General features: G+C 41.5%; 1 protein-coding gene across 1 annotated transcript in view; it reads right to left on the minus strand.

Annotated features, from left to right (window-relative positions):
- The window catches only part of LOC124123815 (transcription intermediary factor 1-alpha-like), an 80923-nt gene that overhangs the window by 4530 nt on the left and 56214 nt on the right, over positions 1–20179 (minus strand). Inside the window, exons 4-6 of the mRNA XM_048396569.1 lie at positions 3058–3162; positions 2673–2745; positions 993–1061 (exon numbers count right to left, since the gene is read on the minus strand). Of these exons, the coding sequence (XP_048252526.1) occupies positions 993–1061; positions 2673–2745; positions 3058–3162 (247 nt within the window). The remainder of the gene's footprint in view (positions 1–992; positions 1062–2672; positions 2746–3057; positions 3163–20179) is intronic.

The following is a 20179-nucleotide window of genomic DNA, read 5'->3' on the forward strand; positions in this document are numbered from 1 at the left end:
ACGGGCGCGGGGCGATCGGGTAGCCTAGTGGTTAAAGCGTTCGCTCGTCACGCCGAAGACTCGGGTTCGATTCCCGACATGGGTACAATACAATAAAGCCCAGTTCTGGTGTCCCCGCCGTGATATTGCTGGAATATTGCTAAAAGCGGCGTTAGATCAAGCTTACTCACTCACTCAGTACAGGCACATTGACGTTGCTTAGAATATACTGCGTGAACAGGGCGGTGTGTGGTCGGGCGTTGTCCTGTTGCAGCAGGACCCCCTCCCCCTCCCTTGGTTGTGGTTGTCGCTGCAGAAATGGCACCACTACTCGCCTCAGGACTTCGTCAACGTACCGTTGTGCAATGTGGTTGCCATGGATAATAATGATTGGTGTCTTCTGGTCGTCACACATTCCGCCCCACACCATGAGACCACGACCCCATGGGGATGGACATCTTGTATACAGCCTGGAGCCAGTCCTTCCCCTTATAAATACGGACCCTCCCGTCCGCATGAAATAGGTTGAACCTGCTCTCATCAGTGAGCAAGACACATTGCCATTCGTGCCGCTGCCAACGTCGTACACGTCGGGCCCAGTCTATCTTGGCAATGTTGTGGACCCAACACCATCCCACAGAGCGGTCTGTATGCCCTAATGCCAACAGCACGCAGTCCCCACCATGGCCATACCAATGGCCCTCTCTCTCTCTTCTCTGCATTTAAACGTGGCATTGGTCCGTGTGTTTATGGTTAATGTGATTGTGTGTGACACTTTCGGTCGACTTTTATACAGGTACCTGCACGGATACTCCATGCAGCACCGAAAAAAACTGTTTTTTGGTCGCAGCACGTGCATCGACGGCTGCATGGTTTTGGTTCTTTGGAAACGAGTGTGCTGCGTTTGGGGCAATTGTTTACATCATGTTAGATACATTTGACTGCATGCATATTTTGGTTATTCAAAATTTTCCAATGTAAACTTTCTTTTGATTTTCAGTTTAGGTACTCACAATGCAGGACCATGCGTCTGTCTGCTACACCTGTCTTTAGCAGATGAACACAGCCTTCAGTTGGGAAATCTGCAAGAAAACAACAGCATAGAGTTAGTGGAATTGTGCCTGAGTTTATACTCAGTACAGGGGTCACGGGTCACATATATCTTCCCGAGGCAAGGCAGTTAATGGACTATATAAGTCCAGTTTTCACCCTTGCCGAACTAGGCTGGAATTATGGAGTTGTGAAATGGCTGGATTAACGAGTCTATACATAGTCCTATCAAAATCACGTAACTAAGTCGACATCCGGTTCATAAACTGCCGTCCAGATTTCGGTCGATTGCAGGATTTGCAAAGCATGTGAACCGTCAACATGCCGTCAACAGAATTTTTCTAAATCTTTTCATGTTTTTGACCCAGGTGCTCACGTGATTTGATGCACTTACAACAAAGATCTTGATTATCGATCAGATGGTCTTGACCGGGCACAGCCATTTTGTTCGTAGCAAATGTAAGTGATATGAGATGTGGAATTCGATTGGTCAATAGGAGGGACATGGAATAGACATAACTCGTACTAGCCTACTGGTGTCGGCGGGATCGAGCCCAGAAATTGCAGCCTCATTCGGCAAGGGTGGCAAGGGTGGAAACTGGTCTTTTTACATTCAGTTCACTCCCTTGCTTCGGGAAGATGGGTCACATACTGCTGGGTCCTTTTATTTGAAGCGAAAAATATAATTTAGATATTTAGGCCATGGTCTAAAGTGTATGTCCTAAGACAGGAAGTCAAGCAAGACAATTGCAAGGAACAGACCACAGACAAGTGAAAACAGGACCAGTACCAGAAACAGACCACACGCAGGAAGTGAAAACAAGACCAGTACCAGGAACAGACCACAGAAATGAAATGAAAACAGGACCGCTACCTGGAACGGACCACAGACAGGAGTGAGTGAGTGAGTGAGTTGGGTTTAACGCCGCTTTTAACATTACTCCAGTCATATCGCGGTGTGTCAGCTTAATGTCGGAGGCAAGACCGAAGTGATGCAGGTTTCAGACGTTTACCACTTCGGTGAAACCAACGAGCACGGGTATGGTGCTGACAAACCTAGAAACATAATTGGGGCGAACCAGGATTCGAACCTACAATCATAGGTTTCTGGCGTGCCCAAGGGACGCAACTCTGCACAGCGAATCGCGGAACCTGAGACGACTGGGCCACCCGTGCCCCCATCTAGCTATATGCCGGTGGTCTGTAAATAATCGAGTCTGGACCAGACAGTCCAGTGATTGATATCAAGTGCATCGATCTATGCAAGACATGCATCAACCAAGTCAGCGAGATCCCGTTAGTCGCCTGGGTGAGTAGTTGAGGACAGCGATATGGTAACAAAGCCAGCAGGACGACTGGCCCCCCCCACACACACACACACACACTCACACCACCACCACCACCACCACCACCACCACAGACGGGAAGTGAAAACTGGACTAGTACCGTGAACGGACCACAGATAGGAAATAAAAACATGACCAGTACCAGGAACAGACCACATACAGAAAGTAAAAACATGACCAGTATCAGGAACAGACCACAGACAGGAAATAAGAACAGGACCAGTACCAGGAACAAACCACAGACAGGAAGTGAAAACAAAACCAGTACCAGGAACAGACCACAGACAGTGTACATACCAATCAGGAATGTTTGCAGATGATGAATGTTTTCTGAGGCGACCTGGCAGCTTTGCTCTTTCTCAGCTAGCATCTACAAATAAGTAAAGGGAATAGCTGCTCATGAAATAAATATAAGCCAAGTACGATTTTATTATTGATAGTAAGGATACATGTAAATAGTTGTGTTAACGTTGCAGACTCCTTTAACTTGTGACAGGAACTTCAACAATATCAAGTCTGGACAAGACAAGCAATAGGGTAATAGCTGGTAGATGTCTTTACGGGTTGCACATGTAAGTGGTATTTAAACCAATCCCATCTCTATCTGACAATTCTGAAGTATCAACAACTATATAATCTCACCATTCTCTTCATAGTGAGTGTGACAAAAGGATATACAAACCAATTTCATGTTGTTTGCATCAGCGTTCAACTTGTCTGTTAGCTGCTGAAGTTGTTCAGTTCTTTCATTGTCCAAAGCAATAGTTGACTTCAGCTTTGCAAGCTCCTGAAAGGTAAAATACACCTTTGGGTCGGAGTTTGAGGCTGTACATGAACTACAATAATCAAACAGTCACAATTTATTCTTTCAATTACAATCACATCATTATTGTGTGATCAAGATGCCCATCAGTTGACTGGACCTGCAAAGTCCTTGTGGTACTACTTTGATCAGTTCAGTTGTTCTGATATTGACTTCTTAGATATTCAGACAATATGAATGAAATATAAAACGATTGATGGGTGAACAAATGACTGAGGGCCTGTGCCTACGACTATACCCATATAATTAGACATACCATTTTGTGTTTCTGTTCCAGGTCCGCCAAATAGTCATCATCAGTTTGTGTTTGCTTATCTGCAATTGTAGAAGCAAATTGTGAAAATACCGAGCGACAGAACAATGCTTTAATTAAATAGCACCACGAAACACATAAATCAAGTTAAGCAGAATTTGGGCACATATCATCAATAAAGCACAATAACTGTTTTAATATGCATACCCTCAGGTGTGCCCTCTTCTGAATCTTCTTTCAAGGTAGTGATGTTACCAAATCCAGACATATCTGATTTCAGTTTGGACAAGCCATTGGTGTTGAAGACAGCTTCAGGTACATCATGTGTTTCAGGTGAAGCAGTTTCTAGGCAGGTCCGAGTCATCCCCTCAACATTGGTCTCAAGCTGCAGGAGAACTGATGTTGAAGCATAGAGAAGACATTTTCGGATGTAACCTGAAATGTCGGTGCATCTTGCATGATGCTCTTCACATGAGGTTTCAAGAGCATGTAGAGTTGCCTTGGTTTCCCTCGTCTGACTTTCAAGATCAATCAGGAGTTCCTTCTCCCTCTGGTCAAGTTGTGATCTCAAAGACCAGAAAGTATGTTCTATTGTCTTCCTCAATGTGTCCTGTGTCCTGTTGGTCAACTGTGTTTCTTGTCTGATACTCTGAAGGTGTGTTTGCTGACGAGACAGTAACGCCGACAGACCTTTCCCGTGTTGTTCAATCCGCTGTGTAACTTCTTCAGCAGCTTCATCCAGGTAACCAACCTCGTGATCCGCGTGCTCTCCTCTCCTGCATTGGGAGCAGATACACATGTCGCAGCTTTTGTCAAACAAATCAAGTGGATACCGTTCGTGAATACTGCAATTTGTTTCAATTTCAAGGTTTTGCGGGGTTATATCCCCAAAGTTGTGCACAGCATGATTTCTTGAAAGTTTGAAGCTGCTGTGCATGTTCTGGCAGTACTCACAGAGGAACTCTTCACACTCCTGACACCAACACGCAGCCTGGTTCCCGTCATCTTCATGTGTACAGAGGAGCTCTGTGGGGCGATGTTTGACTGTCAGGTGGAATATTTCCTTCTGTCTGACTGCATCCTTCTGGAGACTTGTGTCTGTGAGGTTGACCTCCCTCTGACATGTGGAGCATGATATCACACCGCCAGCCGCAGATGTCACACACGTCTCACACACTGCGTGTAGACAGGGCAGTAAGTAGGGGACTGGACCTTTCAGTGTAAACGCCTTATGACACACGGAACACTTCGGGAAGGTGTCCATTCTGAAAGACACAAAACAATACTGAGATAGATATGTCAATTGTATGTGTGTAAGATGCATAACCATGCGACGTTTGTATAGTGAAGCATCCAATTGAGTGTCTCTGAATATGTAGTATTTTTATCGAATTGTCTAATTACATTTTTCTGAGACCATCTATGCCATACAAGGAACAATCTTGTAATCATGTGGCCACTTGCTGCGTTGATCCGGAAGACAAACATTTTGTTTCTGTTGAGCTATTCTTCCTCACTCTAGTAGACTCGTTTCTCAGTCATCTATAGACACTTTTATTATTGATGAAAACACAAACTGTTGCCTTAAAACATGTACTTTTTAATTACATTTCTCCTATCACAATCAACCCAAATCATATGTTCATATCAATCCGATGTCACACATAATTTGGGGCACGGGTGGCCGCGATTCGTTGTGCAAAGTTGCGTCCCTTAGGCACGCCAGAACCCTATGATTGTGGGTTCGAATTCCTGTTCGCCCCGATTATGTTTCAAGGTTTGTCAGCACCATACCCATGCTCGTGGGTTTCTCTGTAGTGGTAAACGTCTAAGACCTCCATCACTTCGGGCTTTCCTCCCACATTAAGCTGACACGCTGCGCTATAACTTGAATACTGTTAAAAGCAGCGTTAAACCAAACTATTTCACTCACACATAATTAAGACCAGTTAAATACACATCGAGGGATTTTATTTTTTATTAGCTTACAAATATAAAACAAATAAGAACCTGATTGATAAATGCTTTAGTTAATTTGAATTGAGCGAATGATGAACATGAGTGGGTAAACAGTGTGAACATTTGAGTTTAGAAAGGTCCTCCCTAACAGTGATTAGAAAGTAAGGGTCACATACTGGTGGGGTGGGTCAATAAAAATAATCAAAAAACACTTGGATGGTGAGGTGGTCTTGTGGTTAAAGCGTTCGCTAATGACGTTTGGTTCATGACCCGGGTTCAATTTCCAACATGGATACACTGTGTGAAGTCCACTCATCTACACAATATGCAAGATGACAACGACACATAGGACAATTGTTTTATTGTAGAACACAGCCAATTTGATCTGTGTTGAGTGTAGCATTAAACCAACATAATGATCATGCGTCCATAGAATAATGTGTGTATACTAACAGGTGTAATGAAATAAGCACCTATTCACCTTAAGGAACCCATTACTGCACACAAGCCCACATAGTGCGCACAGATCCAGAAACATTCCCAATTCATGTACATTCAGATACAACGTACAACCAATAATCCAGGTGTTGTCAACTGGTTACTCGGTGATTTAACAACTACATTAGAATTACACTACAAATATCCACAAAATCAAACAACCGAAATCCAAATACATCAAACATCGCACTATTTTACGCAGCATATGTTGCATACTAGTATTCTTGATCTACTGTTCAATGAGCACCTATTCACCTATTTACCTTAAGGAACCCATTAATGCACACACGCCCAGAAACATTGTACTACTGATAAAGCAGAACTAATTCTTTCAGCATGCATTTGTGATCACAATAATAAAGCCATATTTTATTATCATCATCGCAGGATTTTATACACTTTATTCCACTATGTAGAACCTAATATTAGGACCGTCTCCTAGGTCTGGTGGTCGAGCGTCCGGCCCGGGGGCGGAAGGTCGGGGTTCTATTCCCGGCCTTGTCATACGTTAAGAGATGGTTCCCTGCCTGGCGCTCGGCATTAAGGGACCAAATCAATTAGTCGGCTGGGAGTCAGTATACTGTTTCCTAGTGGGGTATTCATGTTAAACTGCGGCATGGTCTCTCAGTTGGCTAGGACTATAAAATCGGCATTTGTTCGGACCAGTACCAGCAACCACACACCCACACCCACCCCCAACCCCCCACCCCCCCCTCTCCCCAACACACACACACACACACACACACGTCGTTATATAAGTCCAATCATCTTAGTAGCACACAGGCAGTAACCCCACCCTACCAGTTCACTATAACTGTTCTTTCAGCACACAAACACACGTCGGATCGGGTGGTCAGGCTCGCTTACTTGATTGATGCATGTCATCGTATCCCAATTGCGTGGATCGATGCACATGGTGTCAATCACTGGATTGTCTGGTCCAGACTTGATTATTTACAGACCACGCCATAACGCGAGTGCGACGTTAAACAACAAGTGAGTGAGTATGGTTTTACGCCGCTTTTAGCAATATTCCAGCAATATCACGGCGGGGGACACCAGAAATGGGCTTCACACATTGTACCCATGTCGGGAATCGAACCCGGGTCTTCGGCGTGACAAGTGAACGCTTTAACCACTAGGCTACCCGACCGCCCCGTTAAACAACAAACCAACAAAGAAACACAATAACAAAGTGACAAAAAGACCCCAGACTCGATTATTTACAGTCCGCCGTCTTATAGCTGGAATACTGCCGAGTGAGGCGTTAAGCAACACGCAAAACAGTAACCACAAAAACAAACAAACAAACTTGTCGGTGTGGTGTGAGCAAGTACATGTCTGCAAGTACTATACACTACTGACAGTAAAGGCTTTTAATGGCTTGTATGAATGAAACTTCAAGCGTGTTAGAACTGATATAAATATTTAAGTTCACAATAATAATGGAAGTGGCCATTTCTTTGACTTGTTTGTAAGTTTGGAAGGTTTCTACATTGTGAAATAAATAGAGAATACAAAACGTGTAATACCAATTCTTTTAAACGAGTTAATAGTTATGATATCTGACCTATTCATGAGTTTCCTAAAATTGGTCTTACCCGGGAGCGAGTTTGGTATTTTATTTTTTACTTGCGGCTTATATCTTCTTCTTTTTTTTATATGTGATTCCAAATTATATTGTTTGTTTGTTGTTTAACGTTGCACCCAGCAATATTCCAGCTATATGACGGCGGTCTGCAAATAATCGTGTCTGGACCAGACAACTCGCCGATTGACATCATGAGCATCGATCCACGCAATAGGGATATGTGACATACATCAACCAAGACAGCGAGCCTGACCACCCGATCCTATTAGTCGCCTCTTACGGCAAGCATTGGTTGCTGAAGACCTATTCTACCCCGGATCTTCACGGGTCCAAAACTATTGCTTAAAGCCGCATCAGCAGTATTGTAGCTATTCACGGCTACAACGTCTGTTATAGACACAGGCACAGCCAAGTGAGTTTCTCAATGAATAATATTATGCACGGCTTTCATATTCATTGAATCCAAATTCTCTCAAACCAATTAGTAGCATTTGTCTAAAATGAGCTTGTCCGATGTTTTACACCACACCATAATCGCTACTTTGGGCCATTATAAAATTAAGTAATAGATTTTGATCCACTACCATCTTACGACAAAACATCCCGGCTTACATTATTTTATTGCCTTCAAGTTCATAGAATTAGAAATACATCTATGTGTGTTCCTACTTTCTTTACTTGATGAAATACTCCACACACGTAGCGGCTTTTAGCCCTACTGCAAACGCATAATGTAAGTTAATCGCACCCTTCACAGATGTACACAGATGCCTTAAATAGTTATTTCAGAAAAAAATAGAATGTAAACGATAAAATGCTTCCCGCATAAATCAATCAAATTGTAACCAATAATGTCTTGCGGCCCTGACATCAAAATGCCTGGCATGCTTATACTGGAAATGTACCCAACTCACAACTTGAGGCATCTGCATGACTCTGAATAAGTGAGTGAGTTTGGCATTGTGTGTTTGAGAAACATGGCAACGTTCGTTTTGGGCGTAAATGTGCAGGCCTTTTGAAGCACTTTGTAGTGACCAAATCTCTTTGGAAACCTGCAGCTGGGAAGCCTGTGCTGCCATAACGTTACGAAGTGCAGTCAGATGTACATACAGCAACTAAACGAAACAAGGTTACAATTTGACAATTTTTTGGCCAAATCCAACTGTTTTAATTTATGAAAAAGGTTCCAAGACGCAGAGCTTTACAAGCACATATGTGGAAACTGATCACAATTAGCTAATGCAGTGTTTGCAATTTATATATCCAAAGTTGCCAAAACTTGTAAAATGGCTTAACCACGTCACATTTAGACCCTGATTCTCAGTATATTATACTATTCTTTTGATAATGATAGCAATTATCCAAGTGATTTCTCCAGATTCCCGATGGTAAATTATGACTCGATCGCCGAATGACAAGGGCGACGCCATGTTTGTTTATAAACCCTGAAAGTAGTCCCGGCATGACCCTTGATATTTACATCTCTCTTGTGTCCATATATCTGTTATTTTTATAATACTGTATGTGCAACAATTTATAATCCGTGTCCTATAGAGATTACCACACGAGTGTCTGTCGGATACCATTTGTATTACAACGAGTTATTTCCAAATGTATCTAACGCGCGAAAGCGAGTTAGATATGCTTTGAGACAATGGGTTGTCAGATAAATGGTACCTGACAGGCAGGAATGCAGTAGTCTGTTTCTTACACACCCAAAATCTCACCTTTTGACCATCGAATCGATGTATTTTTGTTTAATTCTCATGATCGCAGTAAGGCATTAATACGTAACACCATGGTCATGAGTGACGTCATCCGATGTACTGCTACTACTCATAAATAAGGTGACCCTACACAAAAAGGTTTCCGCTATATCTGTGGATTATCAAGGCGATGATGAAAATGCAAACTAGATAAGATCAAAGAACATGCTGGATGCATCATGCTATCATGCAATATACTGTTTTATTGTCGTTTTGCTCTAAGTCGGGCGAAGTGGAATGAAATGGGATTGTGTTGGATGAGGTGGTGTGGGATGGGGTGGATTGAAATTGAGTGGGTTGGGTGGGTTAGGGTGAAATGGTGTAGTTAGGGATGAGGTGGTGTGGGATGGGGTGGATTGAAATTGAGTGGTGTGGGACTGGGAGGGGTGAGGTGAAGTGGGGTGGGATCGGGTTGGTTGTGCATCCCCTGCACCTCTCTGAATTCGCCAGTGGATAAAGTGACCTGCTAAATAGTCCTCACACATATGTCACGGAATACGACTCAGAATAAAGTGCATGTATTACTCAGTAAAGACCTATTCCTGAGGTACACCTACCTGACTTATCGCAACCCCTCTACGAGGAAGTACGACAGTTTTGTCAACGACGCTATCTACCATACTCTTTCAGCTAATCTTTCGTCTTATCGGGGAGCACGGGGGGCCCAGTCGTCTAAGGCGTGCAGAGTTGCGTCCCTTGGGCACGCCAGAAACCTATGATTGTGGGTTCGAATCCCGGTTCGCCCCAATTATGTTTCTAGGTTTGTCAGCACCATACCCCTGCTCGTGGGTTTCACCGAAGTGGTAAACGTCTAAGACCTGCATCACTTCGGGCTTTCCTCCAACATTAAGCTGGCACGCCGTGATATAACTGGACTACTGTCTTATCCGTTAGTCAGGAAAAGAGTGACAATGAATAGCGACCTCCTGTATCATTGCGGGACATGAGGGTAGGTTGATGTGACTTTGTTTGCTTACATGTTTACAGCACCAGTCGTATAGGACAACGAACACAATCTACACAAACAACCTGTTGTTTCTGGGCTTTGTGGGTTGAATCATTTCAGGTAACTACGGTAATCCGTGAACCAATCGGAACTCACTGATACATACCCGAGGCAGGTGCAGTTACATAACTTGTGTTGCCAGTCAGTACAACCCATATACAACACAGGTACAACACAAGTACAACACAGGTACAGCAGGAGTACACTGACTGACGGACAGGTAAAAGAACGTCGCATCATGTCGGGACGCTGGAGGGTCCTGCTGTTGGTCGCGTGTCTTGGTGAGTAACTGCAATGTCTTTGCCTACATCTACGACCTAGATAGAGATATTGTGTAGGGTGTTGATGTATTTAGGAGGGAGAGGGATCTGGACTTGGACTGAGCTGTGGACGTCAGGTAGGTGTTTGTGTGAAGGGCGGGGACTTGGGATTAGGTATGGCTGGGTTGGGTACTAGTGACGGATGGGTAGGATTTGTTTGTTTGTTGTTTAACGCCGCACTCAGCAATATTCCAGCTTTGTGACAGCGGTCTGTAAATGATCGAGTCTGAACCAGACAATCCAGTGATTAACATCATGAGCATCGATCCACACAGTTTGAATTCAATGACATGCATCAGCCAGGTCAGCGAGTCTGACCACCTGATCCCATTAGTAGGCTCTTTCGACAATCATATTCGCCATTTATGGCAAGCATGGGTTGTTGAAGTCTTACTCTATCCCGAATCTTTATGGGTAGGGTGAGTAGGAAGGGAAATATCTTTTGTGAAACAAAGTTGCTTTACAAAACTCTCAGGAACATCTGGTGAGTGGTGAGTGAATGTGTGAGTGAGTGATTCGTCCGGTGGATTGGTGTTTTGGTGAGTGAGTGAGAGAGTTGTGTTGGTTGGTTTGGGGATGGGTGAGTGAGTGAGAGAGTGAGTGAGTGTGATACCATCGCATCATAGGCGTGAATTATAGTATTTTTTTCTCATAATTTTGGGATATATTATGAATTATAATAAGGCATTTTCAAAATTATTTCCAAGTATAGGTATGCTAAATAAAGTTATCTTATTTAAGAATATATATCTACAAAATATGAATTTTTAATGGAGCCAAGAACAATGGTTAATTCCTAGGTCTGAGGCATTCTAGGCTTGCTGAATCATTCAAGGCTTGAGTTGGATTCATTTCGTAAATCATTCTCTTGGGTCTGGGAGACACTAATATACAGTAGGGAAATAGTGAGTGAAATATGAATGTAGATGTGTCGGTGACAATCGTGTGTGAGTGCTTTTTGTTTAGAACAGCATACGATCTGTCCGAAAATAGCTTACTACTGTAATGGCAATGTAATTTGTTGTTAAACAGTGCTGTAACTGTATTACAGTGTTTCTGCGGAGTTTTTTCACAGCATTGTATTTTGACAATAACCAGTTGTAAAAAATTTAGTACTTTTTGATGTAAACAGGGAGGTGGTCGTTACTATATTTAAATGTTAGTGTATGCAAATGTTTTGTTTGTTTGTTGTTTGACACCACACTCAGCAATTTTCCAGTTATATGATAGCAGTGTGTAAATAGTCGAGTCTGGACCAGACAATCTAATGATTGACATTTTCAAAACACTTATCCTGATGCCTCTCTGTTTTATGCCGCGGGAGCAGGTTTTAAATATATTAAACACCTTTGGACATGTATCACGGTATAACATTTATACTGAGTTATCCTATAATAATTAGATCCACATCAAGTGCTTTTATGTATTATCATGGTGTAATATTTATACATCATTTCATATAATGTTTAGCAATTAATACTTATCATCAGGTAAAATGCATATATAAAATATCAGTAGTTTCAGTCTATAGCTTTTTAGACAGATGCTAGCCTAAGGTAATGGGAGCGCATCTCCTAGACATACTATTCAATAAAACAAGAGTTACGTCTACATAGTTTACTTACTTACTTACTTACTTTGGAGATTTAACGTGCGCTTTCCGATTGATGCGTATTTCACACACGTGCCCGGCCAGGCAATTTAATGTGTTTCCGAAAGGGGCGAAAGTGGTCCGTGCAACCCAAGAGGGGGCTTTAGGGGTTGCTTATATAGAATTTGGGAATTTTGAGATTTGGAATAGATGCTGATGAGGTTGGAGAGGAGAACTAAGGGAGCTGGGTATGGTGGATGTTTGTTTGTTTATATGATTTTGATTTGGTAGGTAATTGTGTTTTTAGATACGTTTTATTAGTTTCATTTTGATTAAGAATACGCCTAAGGCCTTGAAGTTTTCTAGTTTATTTTGTGGGTTTAGTATTGCTTCTAGGGTGAGAGCCTTGTTTAGATTGAGGGTGGTTTGTAATGCGGTTCGATGTGTTAGGTAGTGTGCAGTGGATGAGTGCGTGTTCTGGGGTTTCTGGTTGTTTGCAGTGTGGGCAGTTACCTGTAGTGTTTTTTTTTAAAATTTAGGTGGTTATTTAGGTTGGTGTGTCCTGTTTGGAGTTTAGTGATTACTCTGTCGATTTTCTTTGATGGATGGAGAATTTTTGGTTTGGTTAGTGGTTTGCTGAGCACTTTTTTGATTTGGCTATTTGAGTTTAGATATAGGTTATGCCATTTTTGTGATTTTTTGCTTGTTTACACTTTTAATTTCTGATTTTGAGATGGGTAAGTTTAAGCTTATTTCTGGGATTTTGAGGGATAGTTTAGTTGCTTTATCGGCGTTTTCATTACCGTATATTCCTACGTGGGCGGGTATCCACAAGAAGGTTATTTGTTTGCCTGCCTTAGTTAGGTCGTTGGAGCTTTTAAGTATTTGATTCATTAATTTAGGTCGTTTTTGGTATTTTTGTTTTGGAGGGCTTGCAGTCCACTTAGGGAGTCGGTAAGTATTAGGATTTTTTTTGTGGTTTTTGGATTCTTGATTATGGAGGGCTTGGCCATGCCCATAAGTTCTGCCGTGAATATTGATTGGTTGTTTGGGAGTCGGAAGGATTGTGTGGTTTTAGTTGGTTGTGTGGTATGGACTCCGAAACCTGTGTGTTTGGAGGTCGGATCTGAGGATCCGTCCGTGTAAATGTGACACCAGTTTGGCAAATTTTCGTGTATGTATGCTAGTGTGGTAGTTTTAGCTATGTTTGGGTCGGTTTGTTTATTTATTTGGCTAGCCAGTGTTGTGTCTATTTTGGGTATTTTAAGTTTAGGGGTGAAGATATTTGATTGTTTGCAGTTTTGTTTAAGATTTTTAATTTGGTGTTCATTTAGGTAGTTTGTTATTCTTTGGGATATTGGGGTAAGTAAGGGGTGTTTACGAGTTAGAGCTTGGTTTTTGGGGCTGATGTTTTGGTTTATTGAGTTTTGGATGAGAGGGTTTGATTGGGACGCAGCCAAGAAATTTAAGCTTAGCTGTTCCCTGCATAGACTTAGTGGCATTTCTCCTGGTAAGGCCTGAAGTGAGGTGTAGGAGGTGCCATGTTGGGTGCGTGTAATTAGTTTGAGAGCCTTATATTGTATTGAGTCAAGTTTTTTAGATAGAGAGTTGTTTAGGGTGTTGTATATGGCGCAGCCGTAGTCTAGTTTTGATCTACTTAGTGATATGTAGAGAGAGAGGAGGGTATCTTTGGAGGCTCACCAGTTAGAGCCAGTTAGGCATCTTAGGGTGTTTAGGTCTTTACTGCATTTAGTTGTTAGGTTTTGGATGTGAGCATCCCAGGTGAGATGTTCATAGAAAATAAGTCCTGAGAATTTGGTTTGTTTTTGAAATTTGATTGTTTGATTGTTTAGCTGGAGGACTGGGGAGGCGGGTTTCATGTTTTTATGTGTGAATACTATTCCTGTTTTTTTTTTCTGAGTTAAGGGAGAATCCCTATTTGTCAGCCCATTGTTGTATTTTATTAAGAGATTTTTGGAGTAAATTTTGGACCATTTTCATGCTTTAAGTGCGGATCCAGATCCATCATCCGCGAATTTTGATGTGTTTACTTCTACATAGTTTAATTGATTTGAAGCTTTTAGATACATGCTAGCCTTAGGTATCAAGATCCCATCTCCCAGACAAAGGATATGTCTACATAGTCTTATAGATTACCTTGAACTATTTTATTTAAGTAAATCTGTCATCACCTATATTAGAATAACATTCAGCAATTACTTCAATTGAGACTCATTAGGATTAGCCCGATACAAGCTCGTATATAGTGCATTAAGGATTCCCCCCCATACAAGCTCGTCTACAGGGCATTAAGGATTAGCCTCCATCCAAGCTCGTCTATAGGGCATTAAGGATTAGCCCCAACACAAGCTCATCTATAGTGACACCATAATCTCTTTCAAAGCATCCAGTAAATATGTCAACAAGATTAGTGCCAGTCCAACAGGATTAACAGGATTAAGTATTCCCCTCTGTCTAGCCATTCATTTAGCATAGGGCACAACCAATCGTGTATCAACCAATCATATTCCTTTTTATTGTTCAAATTTTTGTTAAATACATACTGTAGCAAAGTTTTAGCAGAGAAGGGGTTTGACTCTCTTACCAAGCAGACCTCTCTTCCACAGCCCAGAGTGTTGTACCGACTCTCTGTGGCACCCTCAGCTATTTTCTAAAGTATAAATTGTAACTTGCTCATTGTTCATTGTTCTTGTAAATAAAATTGTAATTAGTCTCCTGTGACTCCGGCTCTTTGCTGACTAATTCCCCAAGAAAACCAGCACGCCATTTGGAAGTTATTGTTCACCCAGAACAGTTCCATGTTAATTAGTTATCATGGTATAACATTTATACTAAGTTATCCTATAATAATTAGATCCACATCAAGTGCTTTTATGAGTTATCAGGGTGTAATATTTATCATTTCATATAATGTTTAGCAAGTAATACTTATCATCAGGTAAAATGCATATATAAAATATCAATAGTTTCAGTCTATAGCTTTTTATACAGATGCTAGCCTAAGGTAATGGGAGGGCATCTCCTAGACATACTATTCAATAAATTAACAACGCGTGTCGGTCTGTCGTTATTAATGAACAATTTGTATACTTGTATATGCAAGGGGCCGACGTATGGTTCCTGTAGGAAGTGACAATTTGGAGACGATGGTTTGCGGTATATACAGTTTTACTTTATACATGTAGATATATACATACAGAATACACTATGTGCCAGGTCAGCACATGGTGGTAGTGGTTGGTGCCTAGGTGCCACGGAGCAACCAGCCTAACCCTAGTTAGGCTAAGGGTAAGACCTTTCTTTTCTCCTTTCTCTCCTCTCTCTCTGGACCAAGGCTTATATAGCCAAGGTCACCTGACATTTAGTAAGTAATAAATATAAATGTAAACAGTAATTCATCAGCAGGATGGCAGACGGTCGATATACAGAAAAATGGGGATTAACAATTAGGATTAGCATCTCATAAATAATAGCAATTAAGTGTTTCAAGGCATATAGATGTCATGGCTCCAGGGTAATGAGCCTTTGCAAGCAAATGTTCTTCAAACAATGGATGTCGTAAATCAGTCGCTATGACAACTCCCCTCCGTTACGTGAAGCTTGGACCCCAAGCTTACATGAGTCCAAATTGATATGTGTGAACTTTTTCACCAATGAAAACAACCATTCAAATGTGATCAAAATCAGTTATATGAAATCCTTATGCAACAAATATATCTATGCAATGACGGTGTGAAAGTGATCATCTAGCCAATTTGATTTAGTGCCAGTTTGAAAACTAACCAAGTAATCTTTGTAATGTGCAATTTCACTACAAGGTAATTACTGCTTTGCACAGATTCAATAAATATATCACTGAATGTTCTTTGAATTCAGGAGTCTAGTTTGGCGGTGCGACTCAGTACCGAATAATGATAATGAGTAATGTCATAAAAAGTACAAATTAAACATCTCAGCAAATATTTCGCATACAGAAATTTGAAACCAGGAGTCTAGCTAAAATTAAGTAAATTAAGTTCTTAACGGGTCTAGTATATGTTTGTTTGTTTGTTGTTTAACGACACACTCAGAAATAGTCTAGTTATATGACAGCGGTCTGTTAAAAAAAGTCTAGTCAGGACCAGACAATCCAGTGATTGACATCAATCCACGAAATTGGGATGCGATGACATGCATCTATAAAGTCAGCGAGCCTGACCCCCTGCATGTCGATAAGATCACAGTGTCACGTGACCTGGTGGCTCACTGTCCTAGCTTCTGTACCCACGTGGCCCGGCGGGTTGACGATGGGAGATAGTAGGCAGGCAGGCAGCATTATCAGTACAGGACACAAACCATAACACAATAAACAAGGGACATTCTGTTCATTATGGGGAAGATCACCTCTACACTAAAATGAAAACAATGTTATCACTCCCCGCCATGGGGCACAATAGAATTTTGTTTGTTCATACAGTAGTAAATATTAAGCATAAAAAGGTCACATGAAGCCTTAAGAAGGGACAGTCACTGAGGTCGCTTTATGTCATCAGTAAAATTAGCAACATGTGAAATTAATACACACAAAAGGCCCCATCTCTAGAAAAAATACCTCGGTCTTGATAAGTATATGTGGTAGTGTCCCTTGCGCTATGAGGCAGCATGACAGCACTCTCATTCTTCCTGACCTACAATTTTTGTTCTACATGCTGATCAAGTCACCTGGAATGGGAATCTTCAAGAAAATCATCATAAAGAGAATGCTTTTTGTGATTTTCGAAGTGATTTTTGTGACAATAATGACTGAGAGTTTCACTGGGGCTGGCTTGGGTGTGTTCACCACTGGGGACCCTACCTATTGTTTTAGAACAATGGGAGCAATCACTGACTATCCTCTGTTCAGAGCCACCTGCCTACAACTGAGAAGTTATACATGTGATAGACTTGATGCAAATCTGTGGACTAAACTAAAACAGCTCAATATAAATGATAAACCTGCAACAAGACGTGGCCGTCGTGGCGGAAAACATCGAACACCAGTTTTGTCTTCACCAGTTTTTTCAAAAAACGTTTCTCACTCATCCAGAAATGGTTTTAATTTCAACAACTTAATTGAAATGTCTCTTCATGTGAACTCAACAGATAAATATCCACCGAAGGCTCTTAGTTTTGGAGTTCATAATGTTCAATCCGTCAGAAATAAGACGCTGTCTCTTCACGACCTCATCCTGGAAAAGGACTATGATATTTTTGTTTTGACAGAAACATGGTTAACTCAAAATGACAATTCTGCTAATGCTGAACTTGTTCCCCGGTCCTACGACATAGTAACTCTAAACCGTGTCAGTGGACGTGGCGGTCGTGTTGCAATAATACACAAATGTTCAATCAATGTCAAGATTACAAAGGTTGAAACTTTCAACTCTTTTGAGAATCTCAGTGTTCTTGCATCCGTCCAAAATGATGTACTTAGACTTCACACAGTGTATCGACCACCTCTATCAAAGAAGAATAAACTCACTAATGACTTGTTTCTTACAGAATTGTCTGTTTTTCTTGAAAGTGCAGCAACAGATCATGGACATCTTCTTATCACAGGAGATTTCAACATCCATGTTGACAAACATATTGAAAACTTTTCTCAACAGTTTGGACAGCTGCTTACCTCTTACAATCTGCGCCAGCATGTATCTGACTCCACCCACAAACATGGACACACTCTAGATCTCGTTATAAGTCGAGATACAGATAGCTTTCTAACAGTGAATGACGTCATTGACAATCAGATCTCGGATCATTTTCTCATTGATATCAGTGTCCAGATATCCAAACCTGAACCTGTTCGGAAATGATTTACCTACAGAAATACTAGAAACATTGATCTGTCTTTGTTCACTCATGACTTAGATACTGAAGATGTCATGAGCAAAGTCAGTCAGTTTGAGGATGTTGATGATAAGTTTACTTCTTTCAAAGGCCTTCTTACTACCATCTTGGACAAGCATGCCCCACTCAAGAAACGCTCTGTGAAACTGCGTCCAAACACCAACTGGTATGAAATGAAGTAAACAGTGCCCTTAGAAGTGCAAACAAAAATATATTTCTGATAATATCACCCGTAACAAAACAAACAGACGGGAACTTTTTTCACTTCTAAACGGTTTGTTGAAAGGGACCCCAAAAGCAACACTTCCGGAATGTGATGATGATTTCTCATTGGCAAATGAATTTGCATCATTTTTCAATGACAAGATACAGAAAATCAGGAATATTTTAGATGAGAAACGCCAGGAATCTTCTGAATCTAGACTATGCCCTGACGACAACCCTTTTTCTGGAAATGAAATAACCTCCTTCAGTCACGTTTCTTTGAAAGTCGTATCGGAAACTATCAAGCATGCTCCATCCAAGACGTCTTCACTTGACCCAGTTCCTACCTGGCTATTCAAGACCATAATGGATCACGTGACACCTTCTATGTCGGACATTATCAACACGTCTCTGTCTCATGGCAAGTTCCCAAGTGAACTGAAACATGCTCATGTCACTCCCATCATCAAAAAACCTGGTTTGGATCCCGACAATTTAAAATACTTTAGACCTGTGTCCAATCTCTCGTTCGTGTCTAAATTCCTGGAAAAGATTGTCGCTGTGCAGCTACAACATCATCTGAAACAAAACAATCTCAGTGAAAAATTCCAGTCTGCATACAAGTCAAGTCACAGTACTGAGACAGCACTCGTTCGGGTCCACAACGACATCCTGACATCTTTTGGGCAGCGGAAAACCACTCTTCTTGTTCTCCTTGACCTCTCATCTACTTTTGATACTAGTGATCACGCAATTTTATAACACAGACTCAACACACGACTTGGCATTCGGGGAACAGCTCTCCAGTCCTACCTGTCTGACCAGACCATGTCTGTTAAGATCCATGATCGTCATTCTACAACATGCAAAAGTCACTATGGTGTACCACAGGGTTCAGTCCTTGGACCTCTGCTAATCACAATTTACATCCTGCCAATTGGAGATATCATCCAGAAACATGCTCTTAACTTCCACCTCTATGCGGACGATAACCAGATCTACATTTCCTTTAAAACTTCCGAACTGTCTCTGAACCTCGCCGCCCTTGAGCGCTGTATTGATGACATACGATCCTGGATAAGCTTCAATTATCTCAAACTCAATGAAGAGGACACTGAGTTTTTAATCCTTGGATCACGACAGCAAGTCAGAAAGCTTCACCCTGACTCTGTATACCTTCATATTTGTGATACCACTGTGTACCCAACTGCCAGTGCCTGTAATCTGGGAATCACCTTTGATTCAACAATGGCCATGGGTACTCATATTTCACTCACCAGCAGAGCATGCTACCATAGCATCTATAACATCAGTAAAGTCCGCCATCTACTTGATACTCCAACAGTTAAATTGTTGAAGCAATGTCTTGTGACCTCGAAACTGGACTACTGCAATGCATTGTATGCTAATCTTCCCATGAAAGCCATATCAAAGCTACAACGCATTTAGAACTCTGCAGCTAGATGCGTCTCTAAAGTTCCAAGATCCAATCACATCAGTCCTGTCCTCAAAGCACTACATTGGCTTCCAGTTTCCTTTCGTATAAACTACAAGATATGTATCATCACTCACGACTGCCTCAACAATAGCGACTATCCAGTATAAGCAACCCCTAAAGCCCCCCCATCCTGGGTTGCACAAACTCACTTTTCCCCTTTTTGGAAACACATTAAATGGCCTGGCCGGGCATGTGTGCGACATACGCTTGCAGTCGGAAAGCGCACGTTAAATCTCCAATATAAGTAAGTAAGTAAGTAAGTAAGTAAGTAAGTGTCTTTTCGAGTCAAGTGCGGGTCTCTCTCTCACCTTAGGGAGAATGTGACTGTAAAAGCCCCTCGCTAGACAGACAAGTAGTGAATGTTTGAGATAAATTTATTATTTATTATATATAGTTTAAACTCAATAAA

The sequence above is a fragment of the Haliotis rufescens genome, unplaced genomic scaffold, assembly GCF_023055435.1.
Source record: "Haliotis rufescens isolate VD_foot unplaced genomic scaffold, xgHalRufe1.0.p SCAF_152, whole genome shotgun sequence".
Taxonomy (NCBI): Eukaryota; Metazoa; Mollusca; class Gastropoda; order Lepetellida; family Haliotidae; genus Haliotis; species Haliotis rufescens.